At 43.2% G+C, this 12,580-nt stretch overlaps 1 protein-coding gene across 1 annotated transcript in view; it reads right to left on the bottom strand.

The window, feature by feature from the left end:
• Positions 1–125: 125 nt before the first annotated feature.
• Positions 126–12,580, bottom strand: part of HGSNAT (heparan-alpha-glucosaminide N-acetyltransferase) — a 31,594-nt gene continuing 19,139 nt past the window's right edge. The window contains exons 9-18 of the mRNA XM_079949582.1: positions 11,856–11,886; positions 9,812–9,972; positions 8,738–8,853; positions 7,038–7,159; positions 6,140–6,266; positions 4,408–4,494; positions 3,823–3,900; positions 2,151–2,221; positions 1,954–2,066; positions 126–381 (exon numbers count right to left, since the gene is read on the bottom strand). Of these exons, the coding sequence (XP_079805708.1) occupies positions 200–381; positions 1,954–2,066; positions 2,151–2,221; positions 3,823–3,900; positions 4,408–4,494; positions 6,140–6,266; positions 7,038–7,159; positions 8,738–8,853; positions 9,812–9,972; positions 11,856–11,886 (1,088 nt within the window). The 3' untranslated portion in view covers positions 126–199. The remainder of the gene's footprint in view (positions 382–1,953; positions 2,067–2,150; positions 2,222–3,822; positions 3,901–4,407; positions 4,495–6,139; positions 6,267–7,037; positions 7,160–8,737; positions 8,854–9,811; positions 9,973–11,855; positions 11,887–12,580) is intronic.

The following is a 12,580-nucleotide window of genomic DNA, read 5'->3' as shown; positions in this document are numbered from 1 at the left end:
TACACTAAATATGTAGAAGCCTTGATTTAGCTAAATGGCAAGTCGGTCAGCAAATTTTAAATATGAGAGTCTCTTCGAGATGACCTGGAATGTAAACAAAACACACAATCCCTTTTTTAAAAAAAAAAAAAGTAACATCAATATGCTGGGAGTAATTAATCCAGTATTCTTATGCCACAAGTATCTTTGGCTTCTTCAGTTAGATTTTCCAGAATATTCTCTTCCTGTAGAGTATATATGCAATGATAACCCATAAAGATGTAGCAGTTAGGTTCTGAGCCAAGTGTTCGCTGTGGGATTGTGTATCCTGCGTCTTCCACTTAAAAGGAAAGTAGTTTTCAAATACTTCATGCCCAACGTAGACGAGAATGGAGTTCATACCTTTGAAAGAGACCAAGAATGCCATCAGAAAAATTGCATGTTACAGCCATACTGCATGACAGGAATTGTTAAGCTACAGAACACGACTGCTGACATTTTGGACCTGAGATAAAAGTGATGTAGGCTGTTGCTGCCAAACTCAAGTGTGGAGCTGAGCAAAACAACATGCTTTAGGGGCATGTCTGTGTAGTCTTCTGCTCTTGACGCCATGTTTTAGTGACAAAACAAGGCTGGAAAATGTTTTATCAGTGTGTAGCATACAAGAACTCTGGGCTGCTGCCTGAACTTGCAGTCTGCACTCTGTGTTTCCCCTCATTTCTCTTTACTACACTGCCACCACTGAGTCTCATGGCCCAATTGGATGAAACGTTTTCCATTTGGCATCCAAACACCTGCCTGTCTTTCCCCAATACAGTGGTGCCCCGCAAGACAAATGCCTCGCAAGATGAAAAACCCGCTAGACGAAAGGGTTTTCCGTTTTGGAGGCGCTTCGCAAAACGAATTTCCCTATGGGCTTGCTTCGCAAGATGAAATGTCTTGCGAGTTTTTCCGACTTTCCCCCCTCCCCCCCCCCTTTTTCTAAGCCGCTAAGCTGCTTATCTGCTTATCCGCTAAACTGATAAGCCGCTAATAGCGCTAATCCGCTAAGCTGTCAATGGGCTTGCTTCGCAAGACGAAAAAACCGCTAGACGAAGAGAATCGCGGAACGGATTCTTTTCGTCTTGCGAGGCACCACTGTATCCTGACGTCTTTATCTCGCGAAGCAGGGGGAGAGGAGACTCCCAACAGGATTGCCATTAGGGTTTCACGAGACTCACATTTTTATCCTTTCCCTAATTTTTCTGGGTTTGTCAGTTTATTCAGGGTCAAACTAGACAGCTGTGAGAACCATCTCCCACCATTTTTTTTAAACCAAGCAGTATCGTAAACTTTGACGGGGAGTAGAAGAGTAGCAGGTTTCTGCTCAGAATCGCACATACTTCACCTGCTTTCTCATCCTACAGGAGGATGAATATGGCTCTGTCCCCCCCCCCCTTGCTTAGAGAAGCTGACTAGAGAAGATGATTTTGATTGAATGAATGATTGGAACAGAGAGGCTTAAGCAGACTTTCCTACTAATGTGTATCATTTCGATTGGTCTTCATCCCAGGGAGTTACTCTGGTTGTTGCCCCAAGAACTTCTGCTTCCACCACATGTCTGAACAGGGATGCTTTGCTGATTTCAGGAAGATGAGCCAGTTGCTTAGCAACTGCTAGGCTTACTCCCTGCTAGAGGCAGTGGTGAGTGTGTTCAGTGACTGATGGGTGCAACCAGCAAACCACTACATATTGAAGGGGAGGCAACCATGGCAAATGTCCAATCCGAAATACTAAATCTGGGTAGAAAACTGATTTCACAGACTTCCAAAATTAATTCAGTATTGTTTAGAAACCAAGCAATGATTTTAGATGGAATAAATAGGAATCCTCACTGTTTTAAAAAGAAACCCAACAAGGGTATTCATGCTTTCCCATTCCAATTCTGTATTTACTTAGTTCAAGTAAGAACAATTTCCTTTAAAGCACACTTACCTGGATAGAAAAAGGGAGCACCTGACCACACCTTCTTCACATCTACAAGATAGTACACTAACAGCAGAAGCACAAAGGCAAAACAGCTCAGTGTTGTCACGTATGAAATGGACCTGCAGGAATTTCAAAACAGCCATTCAGGAAATGTCTAGCAAATGCTACCGTACAGCATTGAAGCAACTTTTTATTCTACTCACCATAAATTCTTGATGACAGGAATAAAGCCTTGGTCTTTTGTGCCTTTGGTCAATACAGCAGAAATAACACCCTGAAAAACAGGTAATTTGCGGTGAGAAAGGAATTTTGTGGAATTACCGTGGAATGTTTCATCCGTGTTTGGAGGATGGTATTCTGAGGAGCTGCTCCTCACATTCATGTCAAGGGAAAAGCCATGCAACGGTGAAATGCTTTGGTCCCTCCCTCCCCTCCCTACCCCCCACCCCAATGTAGCAAAGACCTCTAAAAACACACAGTGAGCATCTTTGGGTTTATTAACTGTAAAAAAAGAATCCTGACACTAAAAGCAGCCAAAGCAATCTAACAGAGAAGGATGAAAGAAAGCATATCCCAGACTCAGAACTATTCTGTACTGAAATTGCTAACCTTCATTTTAATAGTGACTTAAAACAAATGAACAAAGCGCAGTATTCCAGGTGTAGTTGCACCATAAATCTGTACAAAGGAATTCAGATATTGACATATTTATTCTTCAATCCCTTTCCTGATGCTCCCTAGCATATATTTCTTTTTTCACAGCTATGACACGCTGGGTCGGTATTTTTACAGAGCTATCTACTTAGTCAGCCAGACCCTCCAGCTAAGACGCCAATCGTATATATGTGAATTTAGGATTTTTTGCTCCAATTGTGCATCATTCTACACTTACTTACATTGAACCGTCATACCTCATGTTGCATCCACTTCAGGTTATGTGTTTTCGTGTTGCGTCCTGCAGCAACCCGGAAGTACAGTGGTACCTCGGGTTAAGTACTTAATTCGTTCTGGAGGTCCGTTCTTAACCTGAAACTGTTCTTAACCTGAAGCGCCACTTTAGCTAATGGGGCCTCCCGCTGCCACTGCAGCACGATTTCTGTTCTCATCCTGAGGCAAACTTCTTAACCCGAGGTACTATTTCTGGGTTAGCGGAGTCTGTAACCTGAAGCGTATGTAACCCGAGGTACCACTGTACCGGAATGGGTTACTGCTGGGTTTTGCCGCTTGCGCATGCGCCGAAGCACTAAATCGCACCATGCGCAGACACAGCACTTCAGCTTGTGTCAGTTCCGTGTTACAGACGGGCCTCCAGAACAGATCCCGTCCGTAACATGAGGTTCCACTATAGTTGTCATTTTGTCACACATTCAGTTCAGAGAGATTGGAATTCTTCACAATTTATTATTGTTTTATCTACCGTGAGTAAATTGATGCTATCAGCAAACTTGGTCACCCTAACTGCTTACCTCTAACTCCAGGTTATTTGTGAACATGTTAAAGAGCACCAGTCTCAAAACAAATCCTCTTGGAACCCCTTTTCTTACTCCCCTCCACTGGGGGAAACATCCATATATTCCTGCTCTTTAACCAACTACTGATATGTAGACTATTGACCAACACAGATTTAGGTGCCTTTAGGCCTTAACTCTGTACTGAATTGTAGGTGTTGAGTTTTTATTAGGCAGCAATAAAAAATGAGGTTTGATGGGTTTTGAAACAGGTATTCACAGAAAAAGATACTCAACAGAGGATTATTCTGAACTAAATTCTGCAGAAGAAAAAAAAGCTTTAAAAGGATTGGGGAGGAAACACTTTGAATTCAATTGATTCAGTATTTGTGACTTGAATTGTATTAATACAGAATTTGAGACTTACCAGGACTATACTCCACACACAGAAACGGAGCATTATTTGTCTGTGCTGGTCTTTGTAGAACATGAGGATTTTTCCTGCCTTAAAAGTAAAAAAAAAAAAGATGTTGGAAACATGAACAGTGGCCTTGCCTAGAATGGGTTTAACAGGGAAAGGGACTAACTAAATTTGGGGTGGGGAGGCAATGGTGACAAGAGCACCACAGCCAAAATCTAAAGTAGAACTCAGTAATTCTGCAGATTTTCCGAGATATTGATGCAAACATTCTCCCAGTGTCTTACATAATAATGTTGCTTCAAAATATCTGTGCAAAATCTCTAACCCCCCTTCTTGTTTGTTTGTCCTCTTTGAGATGGATTCTTTCTGTTTCTATCCTGGGACAGTCATCCATGGCACTGAACACTGCGTCATATCTGCAATGCCAAGATTATATTATGGAGAGATGTTCTGATGTTCATACGCCCTGCAAGTTTATAGGTTTGGGCTGTTATGTTCTCTACAGAAGGAACTTCCTCACGACAACACCTGCGTTTTACAGAAATATGCCATCCAGCTTTCCTGCTTAAATGGGACAATAAGGTATCCTACCTGAAGTCCGAAAAATGCCATGACAACAGAATTGATTGTTCCCAAAATTCCTTCAGGGTCAAAGGCTACTGTAGTCAGGTAAAGAACCTATAAATGAAGATGTGCACACTATGAAAGGCTGGCAGACTTTCTGCGAGGTGTTTTATAACATGGTCCCAACTCTCTAAACAAGGTGGTGGTATCCCTGCTTCAAAGTGTGTACCTGGGGTCTACTGAAGTCCTTCCTCACCATCTGAACTAAGCAGTGATGGAGAATTTTGAATTATTTTTAGTTTTTATTAAGGTACAACTGGAACAAACATAAAATAAAAAGCAACACATACAAAGTTATTGGTTAATATAATTTAGTTTTGCTTGGTAAGTAAAAGGTGTGTACAATTGCATAGAAATCATTAAAAATGATTGCCAAGTACTTGCAGTTATATTATTATAATTTTATGCATTACCTGACATTTTCAGAAGGAAAAATTAAAATTCTTTGGTTTTCCCAAAACAGTTTATGTGCTGCTTCATCAAATGTAAACCTACCACGCTAGATGTTGTTCAATCACAAAAATTATAGCACATTTGAATTCCTCACATCCAAAAACTTTTTTAAGACGCCTCACTGAAGAAATTTGCAAAAATCAAGTTTGACCCCCTAAAATGACATGCCCTACTCATCCAGTTCCTTGCCTCGCTTGTTCCAGACAAGCTAAGCAAATGTGGTTTCCAAACACAGTATAAAGGCTCCCTGCATTAGGTTCCGCATTTCTTAATTTAGATGTTTTTCAGACTGGCATGCCAAATATCCTGATCTAAGCACATTTCCTGCTGAAATCTGTAACTTAAGCATATTTCCTGCTGAAGATTCAGTTGTTTCTCTTCTTGTCTGCGTATGTTGAGAGTTCATAACTGCTCTTAGCTATGCTAGTACGATAATTCTATGTCCCCATATTTTGTGTCTCTGTGAGATATGGGAAAAGTCTGGGGCCTGTGCGCTTGCTCTCTGCACTTTGAAAATAACGCTTGCACTGAGAACCCACCCCTTCCTGATCTCATTCACAGAAATTCAGAGATGGAATAGCAACTGAAGAAACCCAAAGTCGGTTCACTGGAGTTACTGATATGGTTGCAGTATTGCTGTAGTGATAGCAACAATCCATTGAACAGTATTTCCTTGGCTATGAAGCCTCACTCGTGCATCCTGAGCTATCTAGCATCACTGCAGTAAAGAATTTGGCCACATAAACTACCTTAGTGAGATTTGTTCCTGGTCCTTGCCTAACTTTTTGGCATGAGTGAAATTTGACTAATCCTGGAGTGTGCAGCTATAAAACTACTACAGTTAAAGTACAGGGTGCTGATTTTGATTGAGCAACCATTTATAGAACATGATTCCACATTTGAATGGAGCTGAGAGTGAAGCTTATCTCCGCAGCTGATGTCAGATGTGTGTTTTCATGCCGGGTCTTCTGCCACTAAAAATAATACTGCATTTCTGTAAATTATAAATCCAGCATCTGTTCTAAGTAAAGGTAAAGGAACCCCTGACCTCTATTCTAAGTAAAGCAGCGCCAAATAGCTGGTAGCTGCATTAAAGAGCTCAAGAACTGAAAAAATACACACCACATTTTGCCATGTAACTTTGTTCTTAAGAATAAGCAGATGATAAAAAAAATTAAGCAGGCCATTGATAATCTATTCATTTTGGAGATGGCTGATGGGTGCATGAGAAGCTTCAACCACTTACATTAGAAGATGGATGTTGGTATATGTGTTTTTCTCCTAGAAGCAATCGATCAATATAAGCAGCTGCTCCTCCAGTACAGTTGGGGTACATTCCAAAATTTCCAATGCCTCCAGGGCCAAGGTAACCTCTAGAAGGGAAAAAAGGAAGTGAGCCACATGGTCAGAAGTGGCCTGAGATGAGTTATTGGAAAAGAGACAATTATCTCCTATTTTTCAGCACTCTGGGGAACTCAGCATCCTGAGTTGTCAGGTTATCAGAGTGGCAAGGCATTTGCTGAGACCCCACACCTGGAAAACAGCCCACCACCCACCTTGGCTGCTAGTCTCACTTTGCATGGAGCACCCAAGAATGTCACAGGCAGCAAGACATACTGTTGGTTGCTGGCTCCAGGATTTGTGGGTCCTTGGGAAAGGCACTGAGGGCACAAATCCTGGAGCCAGCAACCCCTAGTGCTGATTATTCACCAAACTTCAGAGGTCCTGACAAGAGCAGCGACCATAAAGTGACTGCTACAGGTAGTAGATGAAGATTGGCAGAATTGGAGATAGGCAGAATTGAACTGTGGGCACTATTCACCCCACCCCGTACCAGGAAATTCCCCTACGTAAGCCCTGCTGAAATCAGCAGAGGCTTCCCAAGGCCGTAGTAGTACTGCTGCACAACTTCTATTAATTTCAAACAGGCTTGGAGATGAAAATGTCATAGCAAGTTGTGCCTCCAAGTCAATTGGGGGCAGGGCGGGGGGTGGGGGAAGGAAGGTGTCATCTGGATTTTCAAATGTCAGACACCAGAAGGTGGGTGGCCTGGAGTCCTAATGAAACCAGTTCTCTAGACATCTGGTAAAGACCACGCTAAGAAAAGCAAACAAAGTGAAAAAAAGATCTAAGCTTTGACTGACGTTGGACACCCAGGTACATTTAAGAGGAAGGTGAGGCACAGCCAAACTGCTTCAAGCGTCATCATGAAAAGCCACTGGGGCCAATATGGAAGAATATCTTGGAGAGCAGAGTATGGAGCTTCCTGTTGAAACAGAGAAGAAAAAGTAAATTTTGAATGAGTAACCCAACAGATGACATGCCTTCAAGAACAAGCACCACCAGTAATCACAACTGCTTGGCTATCTAAAAGCATCCTGGCTTGTTTTTTCCTAAGTGCCTCCACCCCCCCACCCCATTTTCTACAGGCTCTAATTTCATCATATGATATTTTTCTTTATTCTATTTTAGGTATTGGATCTAGGCTTTAAGCAGGTGGATTACCACCTCATAATGCCAGCAAAAGGCTTTGTTTTTCTTGGTTGGCACTACTGGTTAAAGTATAGCTGCTTTTATGTTTATTTGCTTTAATTTATGGGTGGGAGAGAAATACAACAATAAAAAGGGGACACTGCACAAGTTGCAAAAAAAAAAAGGGGGGGGGAGAACAAGTTACAAAATTAAATGCCCTTCCACCTTTATAGGATCACAAATTGTGTCTGAGCAGTGAATGAAGGTGCAGCGTATCTCTGCTATTGCTGAAATACCATTTCCTTCTATATGTCACATCTCTTATGGCTGCTGTTTTACATTAAAAGGTAAAGGGACCCCTGACCATTAGGTCCAGTCGCGGACGACTCTGGGGTTGCAGCGCTCATCTCGCTTTACTGGCCGAGGGAAGCCGGCGTACAGCTTCCGGGTCATGTGGCCAGCATGACTAAGCCGCTTCTGGCGAACCAGAGCAGCGCATGGAAACGCCGTTTACCTTCCCGCCGGAGCAGTACCTATTTATCTACTTGCACTTTGACGTGCTTTCGACGTGGCAGGAGCAGGGACCGAGCAATGGGAGCTCACCCTGTTGTGGGGATTCGAACCGCCGACCGTCTGATCAGCAAGTCCTAGGCTCTGTGGTTTAACCCACAGCGCCACCCGCATCCCTTCTGTTTTACATAGGTAGCATTATATTTCATTGGGAACTGTATTTAGGTTTTAGTATCATCTTGCAGGTGGCAAGGTGACGCAGGTGGCGCTGTGGGTAAAAGCCTCAGCGCCTAGGGCTTGCCGATCGAAAGGTCGGCGGCTCGAATCCCCGCGGCTGGGTGCGCTCCCGCTGCTCAGTCCCAGCGCCTGCCAACCTAGCAGTTCGAAAGCACCCCCGGGTGCAAGTAGATAAATAGGGACCGCTTACCAGCGGGAAGGTAAACAGCGTTTCCGTGTGCGGCTCTGGCTTGCCAGAGCAGCGATGTCACGCTGGCCACGTGACCCGGAAGTGTCTCCGGACAGCGCTGGCCCCTGGCCTCTTAAGTGAGATGGGCGCACAACCCCAGAGTCTGTCAAGACTGGCCCGTACGGGCAGGGGTACCTTTACCTTTACCTTTATCATCTTGCTGCTTCTTATTTTATGTTCCTATGAACCTTATCTTCTATTTATTGTCCAGTGTTTCATGTAACTTTTTTAACAGCACTCATTAAGAAGAACGTATGCACAGCAAGGGTTCTACTTCTGGAGCCATTTCAGCTTTCCTCAGATAGACTACGACTGCGCTGCTGCAGGCAATGGTGACCAAAGCAGCCTTCTGTTCCCTCCCTATGTTCAGATCCAGCTGTTCGGCCATTCACTTACCAGAGCACTGTTCTCAGGCACAGGTGTGGCAAAGAGGAGCTCAAGCACAGCAACCACAAGGTATGTGCAGCCTAGTCTCTGAAGCACACCTGGAATTCGGAGGTGGTCCCAGGACACTGCAGAAGGCATAAAAAGCAATGTAAAAGTAAGTCCTGCATTATTAGAGAGCTAACTGATTCAAATCTGGGTCTGATGCGAAGACAATACATGCTGTTGGAGATGGTAGTTTCATATTAAGATGTTTCAGCTGCTTATTTTAATCGGTGCCTTAACTGTGCTCAGAATATTTATTGCACAAGTAACTGGGACTGAGTCTAATCCTATGATAACCTCTGGACAACCCAGTTCTGTACTGACTTATGCTACTAAGCTGCATAGTCTGGGTTTCTCTCAGCCAAGGGGCACTCTGGAAAAATACATTCCTTTTAAGGGACTTCTCTGCCATTTAGCCTATCCGCTTAAATAACATGCAGTTGTGAGGACTGCTATATGTTAAGCTGGGTTTTTCAGTACAGTGGTACCTCAGGTTACAGACTCCGCTAACCCATAAATAGTGCTTCAGGTTAAGAACTTTGCTTCAGGACGAGAACAGAAATCGTGCTCTAGCAGCGCGGCGGCAGCGGGAGGCCCCATTAGCTAAAGTGGTGCTTCAGGTTAAGAACAGTTTCAGGTTAAGAATGGACCTCCGGAATGAATTAAGTACTTAACCCGAGGTGCCACTGTACTGTATTCTACTATTATAAAGTCTGAAATTCTATTCACTAAATAAAAACTCAGACAAAGGGCCTCACTCTCTTGTTTCTGCAATCCTTTCGGTCTGAGGGCCCCTAGTCTCCAGCGCTACCTGTCAGGAAGTCAGACTAGAAAATTATCCTTTGCACTGTGCGGTCTTGAGAAGGCTTCGTTTCTTCTGGGACCATTTTATCCCATCTAATATATGGGTAGCGTCACAACTCTAATGGGATTTGCCACAGAGATTAAGGCGGAAGCAAGCAACACAAGGGGAAGCTCTGTAAAAGTGAAGCGGCACATTTTGTAGTCAGCATGAAAATAAACAAATCTCTCAACACTTACATGGCCCAAAGCAGTAATTTGGGTTCACAACTATCACCCCTATTAAAAACAAGAGGATGCTTCTCCACAGGACTTTCCCCAGCAGCTGCCATTTGGAACGTCCCCTTCTCAACATGGAACTCAGCGACAGTGAAATGGAGGTGCCCATGATGAACACAAACCTAGAAAGGCAAGAGGAAGAGAGGGGGGAAATCATGCCTGCTCAAGGCAGATCTAACAAGCATATGTCGTCCAAAGAGCAGGGGATTTGGGCAGCCCTTCACTAACAGATGTGTTGAAGGCGATAGTGGGAGAGGAATCCACAAATACTGAAAAGGTATCCACCCTCATCCACTCTACGCGGGGCTGCCCTTGAAGCTGTCCCAGAAACTCCAGCGGGTGCAGAATGCTGCAGCGGGACTCCTCACAGGGTCTCTGCCATGGGAGCATATTCACCCAGTGCTTTTCCAGCTGCACTGGCTCCCGGTGGAGTACAGGGTCAGATTTAAGGTGCTGGTTTTGACCTTTAAAGCCCTTCACGGCCTAGGACCCTCGAACCTACGGGGCCGCCTCTCCCGGTATGCCCCACGGAGAGCCTCAAGGTCCATAAATAGCAACACCCTAGTGGTCCCAGGCCCTAAGGAAGTTAAATTAGCCTCAACCAGAGCCAGGGCCTTTTCGACACTGGCTCCAGCCTGGTGGAACGCTCTGTCTCATGAGACCAGGGCCCTGCGGGATCTGATTTCTTTCCGCAGGGCCTGTAAAGACAGAATTGTTCCGCCTGGCCTTTGGCTTGGAGCCAATTTGATTCCCTCGCCCTCTTTCTTTTTTCTTTTCCTACATTTTAATATTTTAATGCTTCAATATTTTAATGTTGTATTTTAATTTTGTTTTTAAGCTGTACTCATTCGACTTAATTTTATTATTGCTTGTTAGCCACCCTGAGCCCGGCCTTGGCTGGGGAGGGCGGGGTATAAATAAAAATTATTATTATTATTACTGACATGGGCCTGGACTTCTATCCTCATATTTTCCCCAAGAGCCCTTCTTACGTCATAGACCAGCTATCTCTAGCCACTGTTGGACTACAACACCCATCACCCCTGAGCATAGGCCATGCTGGATGGTGGTGATGATGGGAGTTGTAGTCCAGGAACATCTGAGGACTTACAGTTGGGGAAGACTGTCACTGGAAAATTCAGGGTCTTATTTTGTGGGGTGGGGGGTATGACTGAGGAAGGCAGAAGCACTAAAAATATATTCAAGGTGCGGGCAGTCTTTAAAACAGGACTTTGAATGTTTTTCTCTCATATAAGGTGAGCTCACTTTTACCTACTCATGCATTGCCTGTTGGCATACATATTAAACAGCAAACTGAATTCTGTTGGATATATGGCAGCTCCCAATTTTCAGGCAGGCTGTCTGTCTTCTGTACTCCAGTTCTAAATTTGTTTTTTAAAAAGCCCAAACCAAATCAGTTTTTATTAATGTTGAGAAACTGGGAAAGGTGATCGGTGTTCGTAAATAATGTTACGGTTCTGCCAATTGGTGCTGTGCACAGTTGCCTTCTCTAAAAAGGCAAAATTAGCCTCCCCAAATTTTATGAACAAAACAGAGCTACATCGCTCCAAGCATACACCCTCAAACATGAGAACTCAGTCTCTTCATGGTAACTGTTTCCAAGGGATATATATTGAATTTATAGACAAGCACAACATGTAAAGTGAAAATCAGTATATAGGTGTATGGCAGTAATCTGTCTCTTTTCAGGATTTCAAAACTGGTTTGTAAACTTAAACATCAGCTAATTCAATTTTTGGACACCCTGTTTCAGGAATATTTAAGATTTCATGCTGCTATTTGTGCTTTTTTACTTTAAAATTACAAGAGTGAGAAAAACTACAGTAATTCTAAAAAACAATTGTGACGATTGAACCTGTTGAGAATCCAGGACAAAACAAGTTTGATCCAACTGACATACAGTAAAAGAAAACCCCATATGGGTCTCTGCTGAATAAACTTTCCTGACTTCTGTGAAGTCATAATAACAATCAGGATGAATTACCATGGAAAGACAAGGTCTGCTACGGTTAGTCCTATAAAGAGAAAATGAGAAATTAATTAAACTTCATAATAAAGGGTCAACTAGTAGTTAGTCTCTAGGTAGAAACCAAATGTTTATTTATTTATTTAAATCATTTTTATTGATTTTCCAATAAAAAAACATCCAATTAATATATCCAATCATAATACGGTCTGGATCTCTGAAGCATATCTCCACATCTTAGTCCTCCTTCTCCTCGTCGTTTCCATTATTTCCCACATCTTGATTTTAACGCTTCATAATTCTTTGTCCCTGGGTCCACCAAATGTTTAGACCTAAAACATATTAACAACTTTCTTCCCTTGCTAAAATATGTGCAACCGAGAGTTTAACTAAATGTTACAAGCAAAATGCGTGTAACCAAGCTCAAACAACACTTTTCTTCTTTTTAGAACAAGCCAGTAGAGGAAGAGGGACTTTGTAGTGGAGAAGTAGTATGGGCAGGCGAGCCTTAACTCGTTCCAACCTTTTATTCTCTGCTCTAATTCACACAAACACACACACACATACACACCACTGCTTTTCTTCCCGCAGGGCTATGAATGTGTGGTTTTCCTCCAAGCGTAGGATAAAAACACTTCAAGAAGAGCAATTTAGAGCAAATAAGTGATAGGGACACGGGTGGCACTGTGGGTTAAACCACAGAGGCTAGGCCTTGCCAATCAGAAGGTCGGCGGTTCTAATCC

Source organism: Podarcis cretensis, assembly GCF_951804945.1.
Source record: "Podarcis cretensis genome assembly, chromosome: 13".
Lineage (NCBI taxonomy): Eukaryota > Metazoa > Chordata > Lepidosauria > Squamata > Lacertidae > Podarcis > Podarcis cretensis.
This window is presented reverse-complemented; position numbering and strand designations above follow the sequence as displayed.